Source organism: Mirounga leonina, unplaced genomic scaffold (genome assembly GCF_011800145.1).
Source record: "Mirounga leonina isolate KUSES-001 unplaced genomic scaffold, KU_Mleo_1.0 Mir_153, whole genome shotgun sequence".
Lineage (NCBI taxonomy): Eukaryota > Metazoa > Chordata > Mammalia > Carnivora > Phocidae > Mirounga > Mirounga leonina.
The window spans coordinates 36738434-36747843 of NW_023270387.1; the positions used below are offsets into that span (position 1 = coordinate 36738434).

General features: G+C 38.0%; 1 protein-coding gene across 2 annotated transcripts in view; it reads left to right on the forward strand.

The window, feature by feature from the left end:
* SESN3 (sestrin 3) overlaps window positions 1–8265 on the forward strand; it is a 75760-nt gene extending 67495 nt beyond the window's left edge. For both annotated transcript variants that reach the window (XM_035009349.1, XM_035009350.1), the window contains exon 10: window positions 354–8265. In XM_035009349.1, the coding sequence (XP_034865240.1) occupies window positions 354–440 (87 nt within the window). In that variant the 3' untranslated portion in view covers window positions 441–8265. The remainder of the gene's footprint in view (window positions 1–353) is intronic.
* The last annotated feature ends 1145 nt before the right edge of the window (window positions 8266–9410 follow it).

Here is a 9410-nt window from a genome sequence, read left to right on the forward strand (position 1 = left end):
CCTGCTTGTGTTCCCTCTCTCGCTGTCGCTCTCTCTGTGTCAAATAAGTAAAATCTTTAAAAAAAAAAAAAAGTTATTGCATAATCCAGAAGATTGATTGGCTTTACCTAACATATATTCTGACATAATGATTGGTATTTTCCAGGCTTTTAGAGGTCATTTTTACTGCTCACAAGACCCATTTCTTTTTTACAGACAGTTTTGTCAATGAGTGTTAAGTCATTTACACGCATAGATACGCCTGTACGTGTGATAAACCTTTGTGAATGTATGATATGTTAAAAAAAAAAAAAAAGTAAGTTTTTTCCAATTGTTTATACTGGTCACTAAGGAGATAACATTTTCATTTCTAGGTTCACGTAAATCTACTTTTAATGGAAGCACGGATGCAAGCTGAACTACTTTATGCGCTTCGTGCCATAACTCGGCATTTGACCTGAAGCATCATCACCCAGCGAAAATGTCCTACGTGTGTAAAGACCTTTTCACACAAGATATACATCAGAAGCTGTTTGTGATGTCGCATCAAAAATTATTCAATTCTCTAGTGTCAAAGTTTAGCCGTTCTTTTTGGCGGCTGTAATGTGCAATGATGTGTTTTATTTTTCTTGATGCTTAACATTACTAACAATTGCAAAAATAATACTGAGGAGCACTACTTTGCATTGTTTCATAGTTGGGTTTTTTGGATACTGATCATAAATCATGAACCTGGTTTATTAATGCTTAACTTCAGCGCTTTGGGGTTTGTATGTATGTGTATTCTTTTCTTTTCTTTCCTTTTTTTTTTTTTTAAATAAGGAAAAGCGCTTACAATCTGCTCAAGCAATTGTTTTTCGGATATTGGAAATACAGCACAGAATGACCTCCTCTGGCCATTCTAAACTTTTAATGTTGTGTCCTAAATCTGGTGGAGGAAAAGCATGCGCTGTTGAACTAAGCTGCTCACAGGACACATATCTGTGTCCCCAGGAGATTATTTGTCAGGCACTGTTTGTGGTTTTTTTGTTTGTTTTTGTTTTTGTTTTGTTTTTTTTACTGCTATTGGCGATAACGTGAAATGTGATACAGCCATTGTCCATAATTTAATGTGAAATTAATCATGATGAATTCTATAGCATGCTACTGAAATGCCAAATTCAGCTGTTTTCTTTCTCTTCTGAAACAGAAGTTTCCGTTTTCCTTATCAGATGTATATATGAAAAGTGAAATTATGCACAATCCTTTCTATCACTGACAGCCATCCTCAGTCACCGGAATAATCAGTGCTCACAGGGCTGCTCACAGTTCATTCAGTCGGCACATACAAGCCTGTACCCACACGATTGACCAAAAAGTTTCTTTGCACATTTTTCTTTTCTCATAGTGTTTTCTGTATTGCAGTAAGCAGAGGAAGGTTAATATACTTGTATTTTTTCCTGGTAGGCCTTTAGAACTTCTTTCTCATGATTTTTCTTCTAATAGGTTGAACAGTTGAATATTCAAAGGTAAAAATTGTGTTTCTATGCATTAATGTGATTGAACAGCAACAACAACAAAAAAAGTGCAATATGTTGGGAAAAAATACTCCACTGAATTTTCCCCCCATTATGTCATTGCAGAAGTGTCCTTTTGAACAGAGCCATAAAGAAATTTTGTTCCGATTTCTTTATCGCACAAGGCTTTTGCCTTACTGGGGTTGAACAATATTCTTTTCCTAATGCCAAAGCACCCCCTTCCCCAGAAAAAAAAAAAAAAATCTCTTTGGACAACTGGTTTTAAAAAGATATCAAGTCTTAGGGGAGGAATAAGCATCCAAAAAGTCACATTTTTGCATTGGTTTATGTTGCTTGATTAGACTATCTTCACAGAGCACAACATTATGTGTTTATAGCTTTAATTTGTATTGTGTTAATGAACCAGTGAAGTGCCTAAAGAGATGCTTACAGCTATCCAGTAGGACACGAACTGCCCTGCTTAAACACTTTTTGGTTAATTAAGGGTGACTTGAATTTTAAACATGCTAATTTTTTAAAAACCGCTCCATTTGTTCATAGTAAATAATATCGTCAAAATTCTCCATTAGAGTTCCCACAAAGATTTCGTCTTAGACTTACTTCCTTACTTGTCATATAGGAGTTTTCTCTCATGAAAGAAACGTGGACACGTGTTTTATTAGATCATTTTGCCCTTCCATTCATCATCCTTTTCTGGTACAACATGTTAGGTTGCTTTCTTTTAGATTTTGTTCCAGATAAGAAAACAGAAAGATGACTGTAAGCCTACTAATATGAGGTGGTTCTGCATTTTTAGATCCCAGGATCTCATTTGAAATCTTCCACGTGAGGAAAAATTTACTAATATTTTTTAAGACAGGGTGGTTTACTTAAAGATACTATTCAGAGAATTCATGCCAGATCTCTTCTGTTTAATTGCATATACCATATGCTGATTTTACTCGACATCACATTATACAGATATGTATTAACTGCAAGGAAAGTAGGAAAATGACAAGACATGGACGATAGCATAAATGTTCATTTGACTTCCCTAACCTTAGAACTTTCAAGTTGAGGATATCTTTTATTCCTGACATCTGGGTTTGGTTTTTTTGTTTTGTTTCCTTTTCTTTTCCTACAATCCTTTCAGTTAATAGCCCTATATTGTTGTGCATGTGACCTGTGCTACAGGATTAAAAATGATCTTTATAAATGGAAAAGGAGGAGAAATTCTCACAGAACACCATATGAGCTTTAGACCAAAAGGGGAAACAAGGTGTAAGTAACTAAAATGGCCACTTAGTTTTTGTCTTTTATTTTTTTACCCCAGAAATGTAAGTAGTTGGAGTTTGGGTTTTGGAAATATTAGTGCCTTTACTAGATCTCTTTTCTAGCGAAGTTTCTTTTTAGCTCAGCATTGATCTATCTCATCAGTAATCAGGAACATAAGTCGACTTGGACCTATAAACAAAGACAAAACAATGTATTTATGAACCTCAGTGAACCAGCTTAGAAAAATTGACTTCCAGAGGTGCTAGAGCACCTTCTGAGCTACAGCATGCGCAGCCTTCCAGGGTGTGAATACCATTTTACGGCAAGTTTGCTGGGAACGTTCTCTGACGCAAACTTGAAATTCTGATGTGGTTTTCCAGGGTGGTATTTTTTCAGAGTATTGAATTTACTATGTAGTAATTTATAGTATAGCTTTTTATATTAAAATGTGATATTTTTAAAAGAGATATCTGGTTCAATTGGTGTAATGACGTGGTTACACGATATGCTAACCTACACCTTGGGGCTCACATTGTGCCAAACTTTAAATGTGCAAGTGTACTTGGAAAAAAAAAAAAAAGCACATGCGAATGTGAATTCTCTGACTTCATCGCTTATCATGTTAAAATTAGTCTAATAACCCACTGATGTATATGCTTGATTGATGTCGATTTACTTCCCAGCTTCGGTTGTAATTCATAATTTCTCAGATCACTGTAGGAAATACCTGAATACTCTCCCATCGGAAGGTGACTCTGTTCTGTAAGCCAATCGCTCGACTGTGGGAGTGGCCCAGCAGCCGCCCCACTTGATCCTTCAGATTAGGCCCCCTCAGGTGGACTTGTGATAACCAGTGGAAAAGAGGCTTTCTGAGATGAGACCGCTCATTACCTTCTTTACCTTTTTGAACCACGTATGTTGTATCAGTCTCAGGAAGACTCTTCGTCCCATCCGGGGTACTTTTACCATAAAAGATGGCTAATGTGGAATCCGGGCCATGGCCTTGGCCTTTGATTATGGCTCTAAACCCAGATAATGGCAGAGCGATGCAGGGCTGTTTTAGAACAGAAAACTCAGTGGAAGCTTTATATTAAGACCATATTTGAACCAGAGCCCCTATTTTAATTGTGTTATAAAGTCTCCCAAAGTTCTTAAATTCTTCTAAAGACTAAATAACATTATTCCAGAGCAGTTTTTTTCCTTTTCCACCTTATAGAGTTTTTTAATCCAAAATCTTAGATTTTTAGGCCACAGCAAAAATAAAATGATTGGCAAAAAAATTAAAAATCTATACTTAAAAATAGTTCACCACTTTAGTGCAGAGTGCATGCATATATGACCGTAAGACTCTTTTAAACTCTTAAAGACAGTTCATCAGGGAAAAAAAATAAATAAATTTCAGTGCATGTGATATAAATGATTTGCACTGTGATAGTAAAATGAGGTTTTTGTTTTGTTTGTGTTGTGTTTTGAAGACAGTTCGAAATCATTCCTCTGAAAGGCAAGATCTTAAACTCTTGTCTTTATCTAATAGACTTTTTCTTCTTTTCTGCAAATAGGCGGTCTTACATGGAGTAAAAAGTAGGCAACAGTAATGCTATATGAACAGGATCTGAAATTTTCTTGGTGGTATAATTCCACAGCACCCTGAGAGACATGCGGCCCCTTGGTTCAGATCGAGTGTGAAGTTACTTAATTTGTATCATCAGAACCCACTCTGGGTGGCCATCCTCTTCATCTGTGTTTCCCTACTGTATCCCTCTGGAGACTGAGAATCAAATTACGGAGTCTTTTCTCAGAACAGTACTGTACCATGAATGTATTCCTCTCAGTCACCGGAACTTAAATGCCCTGGTGTGTGGAGCTGATTTCCATGCTAAATTTGGCTTAGTGAGCAGTGTCCACTCAGGTGAGACCTAGAACAAAAACAGCTGGGGTGAAATGGATCCTAGAGGCAGAGGCAGAGAGAGCTCTGTGAGGAAGGAAAAGGTTTCCCAAGGACACGTGGACCATGACTCTGAGCGTGGCCGTCCTCAGCATCACACACCGAGTATCAAGGAACCTTCCCCTGTGGGAGTTCTGACCTACATTCAGTCCACCCTTTCCTGCCTGCTTTCTTCCCCCCAAGTGCCTCAACCTTCTACACGCTTGCTGTCCTCAGCCTTCTACATGCTTGCATCCCTCAGCCCATGTTGGTCTGCAGGTCTTTTCACCATCCAAACATCACCAGCCACCTGCTGATAGTCACCAGCATTTACTTTTCTGAGTTACTTTTTCTCCGAACTCATTAAGAATATGACTTTGTCCCAGCTCCCCTAAATCCCTCAACCATCCAGCTACATTTTGGCTAACCTTTGCCCTGGACACCCTACCAGATATTATGCAGCACCGAGTGGAATCCTGTCCATCCCATACTCTTCTACCCTTTCCCGGCTGCCAAAATATCTTGCTGTCCTCTACCTCATCCCCAAAGAGCCTATAAATTCAGAGTATCCAACCTTTTCATGGATTCACTCTCTCTTGTTCAGTAATGCTACTTCCATATTTTAATAAATCGTAGAAGATTTTTGCCTTCTATCAAAGTAGAAGTCTTTATATTTATACATGATACGGAAATTGAACTATTTCTATCATGCAGAACTTAGCATTTAGCAGGATTTTAACGTGATCGAGTTACCATCCTAACCTGGATCTCTATTAGGGAATAAATAGTGGTGTCAGTCCAAGTAATTTGGATGTAAATTTAAAATTCTCTAGCAATTCAGATTGATCCGTAACCCTTCAGTGGAACAGGAAATTTCTGGCATATAAATGGGTGGTGTTTCAGATACTTGTTTGATTGTTGTTGCTTGGGCCTTGCAACACAGTTCTAATAGAAAGACCTATGATAAAAGGTGTTTAGGTGGTCCCAGTGGATCACACAAGCGCATTTGATATATAGCATAGATAAAATACCACAAAATTGGTACATAAGAGTTTGGACAAGCTTTCCCGGGTCAGACTAAGCTTCTCACCGCCTTTCTTACCCTGCTGTCATGGGGGGTCAGGGGGGAAGTACTATTTGATGAAAAAGGAATGCATTGACTTTGTAGTCTGTCTTCCCCTGCCTGCATTTCAGGTATACCCAGACTTTCCCATTAAGGAACAAGTGCCCAGAGGAGGAAGAAGCAAGTTCTTCCTCTCCAGCCAGTGAGCGCTCTGTGTCGTTCATGGATGGAAACTCTGTCAGGTTTCTGACGTGGGGCGTGTTGCTCTACCGATGGTTGTCTGACCTGAGGATGACCCACCCTGCTTAGAAGTAGAGATTATTACAATCTGTGGTGGTATTCGAATGCTTTGCATTCTGTTCATGAGCAACCCAGCCTGACAGCAGAGTCTAGGAAAATGCCTTTAGCGGCCCAGGAGTGAGTTGATGCCTCGTTAAGAAATGAGACAATAGTAGATGCTGAAGGAATGGTTTTTACTAAATCATATGTCATGAAGTGTTCATTCTAGCTTTAATTATGACTGCACCGCCATGAAGTAGAGAATTGAAAAAGGAAAAATGGGGGCAGGGGAAGGAATATCTGATTTTTTTCCCAATGCTTGTGGAAATCTTCGAGATAATGAAACACACCCTATAAAATAGCCTTTAGAACAAACACACCATTCTACTTATAGCTGATAGGACAACATCAAACATTAGAAATTATAAGTATGATAAATAGAATTTTTGGTATATGAATTTTGCTAAAACAGTCTATTTTTCTTGTACCCCTCGGTTGAACCTCTTAAAAATGAATGTATAATTTCCACAGAAAGATTATCAAAGGGGGATAGAACCTCTGGTCTTTAATGCTCAAGTATTGCCCATGACTTCTGATTAGCTGTGTGCATTATGACACTCAGCAAATGAAAGTGGCTATACATCTCTTTCTTAAATTAATCCATCTTTACAAATTTCCACCGACTTCCAAATCTCATAAGGAAGGATCAAAAGGAAGGATAAAGGAAACCTATCAGTTGGGTAGGAAAATGTTTCCTTTGTGATGTTGAGAGACTTGTTTTCTCCTTTCTGAATTTCATGAGTTCTCTAGAAGGAAAGGCAAGAGTTCAGTGGTGCCCTTGTTCATCAAGGAAAGCGAGCCAAACTCTCTTATCTAGTGCACATTTTCTTTGCATCCATAGATGTTCTCTGGAAAGAAAATACGATTTTTCCCTTCCTCTTTCTCTTCACATCTACTCTTTTCAGCTCAAAATAAGATAGACACAGGAAGCAAACCAAGCCAGTTTGGCATCTTCTCCATGCCCAATAGAATAGTCCCATCACGTGCACAGTCTGAGCAAGGTGAGAAAGTACCCCATCAGGTCAACTTGGAACATGGCCTTGCTCCTCGGATTAGCTCCTTCAAACCTGAAAATAACTTTCCTGGTCATGGAAGAACTGGATGTATCCTTTAGCTTATGAAATAGGATTTGAACTTGAAATCTCTTTTTAAAAAAAAAAAAAAATCCTGATTTTGCAGGGCAGCTACATGATGAATGTATATATTAAGACTTTGTAGCTGAATTGCACATGAAATCAGATTGCCAACTTCTTGACTTTCAATTTTAGACATCATTTTATCCTTCAGTTGTGAGCGATATATGTAGCATGCTGTGAAATGTCTATTATAGTTCTTTAATTCATCAGTATTAATACAGATTTATCTTTTGCGTTCCTTGGTACTTTTTATTCAATGTAATCAGAAGCTGTGATGTTTTGCCTTTGTAGTCCTGTGCTTTGTTACTGTAATTTTTTTTTACGAAGCACGTGACTTTGGACTAATGTGAGGCAGATGACATGATCTTTAAGACTGCTATATATATCAGTCTTACTATATAAGATTTTTCAATTAGAATAAGCTTTTATCAAATAGATCATTGATGCAATTTAGGTTTCACACAGTTTTCAGCGTCAAACAGCGGTCCTATATTTATAGTTTCAATTCTGAAAATAGCAGACTTGATAAACAGCCACTTTAAACTCATTCTGGCAAACCAGACCCTGCTCTAGATGTAGTAGTCTAAGGTAGTTAACCATATAAGCCTTTTCAACTATTATGCCCTCCACGGGAGTCAGCAGTTAAGGAGATTATAGAACCCATGAAAGCTTTTTGTATGTATAAGTAGGTTTTATTTTTCTTATGTTGCTGATTTTACAATTCTGACTAAAGCTGACCTGAATGGATCAGTTTATGTGTAATATTCTAGTGCTTTAATGGCTTTTTTTTTTTTTTTGGAGGGATGGGTAATATTATTTGAACAGATGCAGAAGGAACTGTTAGTGGGTCAAGACAAACACATTTGAAATAAAGGAACTGTGTATTAAACATGTTAACAACAATTCATAACTGCACTTTTTATGACATTTTGAAAATCTATTTATAGGTACAGAACAATGGGTTTTGTTAAACTGTATCACATTTATACTTGCAGAAATTTATTTCATTGTTATTAGTAGGAATTTTATTGGTTCAATAAAATTGGCAAAACTGAACCCTGACTGTTTTCTTTTATATATATTTATATTTACATTGGCGAAGCATTCTTGCCTAGGTTCATTTCTGCTCGATGATTGAGACGTGCTTTCAGAAAGACATCAGAACTATGTCTTTTTTTTTTCTTTATTCCCAACCCACAGTTTTTTGGTTACATTTCTTGTAATCACTTGATATTGCATTAATGGAATATTGCAATAGCATAAGTGGTGCAAAATATATAATTATTGCTACCTTTTAAAATGTCCATTGTGATCACAGCAAGAGGCACGTTAATTTCACTCTTGTCTCTTGTTAGCCAAACCGGGAATGTAGGATGGGAAAGGGGCACTGAACCTGGGGTCAGAGCCTGACTTCAAAAACTTTTTCTTCACATTCTAATACTAGCTTTGTGACCTTAGAAGTGATTTAATCTCTGGGAACCTTGATTTCCACACCACAATCTGAGGGGAAGAATACCTTCTGGGCTTGGTTGAGAATGAGGTGAAATGTAATCACGTATTTGAAGTATATGGTGGCAGGTTTCAAAGGCTAAATGAGAAAGCCTGATGACAGTGTTGTTGCTAATTGAAATAAAGAGGTGGGAAGGACAACAGACGGGGAAGGAGAGGTTATACACGTGTAATGGGCAGTGATGATAGGTCTCAAGTAGATATGGAAGACAGGCTTTTGGAAAGCTACAGAGCATGCGTAAAGCCTTTCATGCAAGGTTTTCCAAGGCAAGTCCTAATTTTGATTTATGCTGATTACATAAAAATTCGTGTCAAAGGCGAGAGCTCTCCCTTTGTGCCACGTGTCCAGCCGTCCACGGACGATCGGCAGAAACCAGCTCCTTGCCGATGAGAGTCTGTCTCTTTCAATAATATGCAACGTCTGGGGGAGAAGAAGGGGACATATCCGGCCAAGGCAGCAACCCAGCCCTTCCTCAGGACCTCCCCCAATTCAGAATCCCCCTTTTTGACACTGGCTCCCTGGGAATTTATTAACAACTCTGAACCATTTTTAAAAGTGAAATAAAAGTCCAGGTGTATGTGTGAGCTTGGTCCTCTCACATACATGATCTTATTTACTCCTCAGGGTAACTTGGGAAAGAATCGTTACCTCCATCTTACAGGTGAGGAAGTTGAGTCTCAGAAAGATT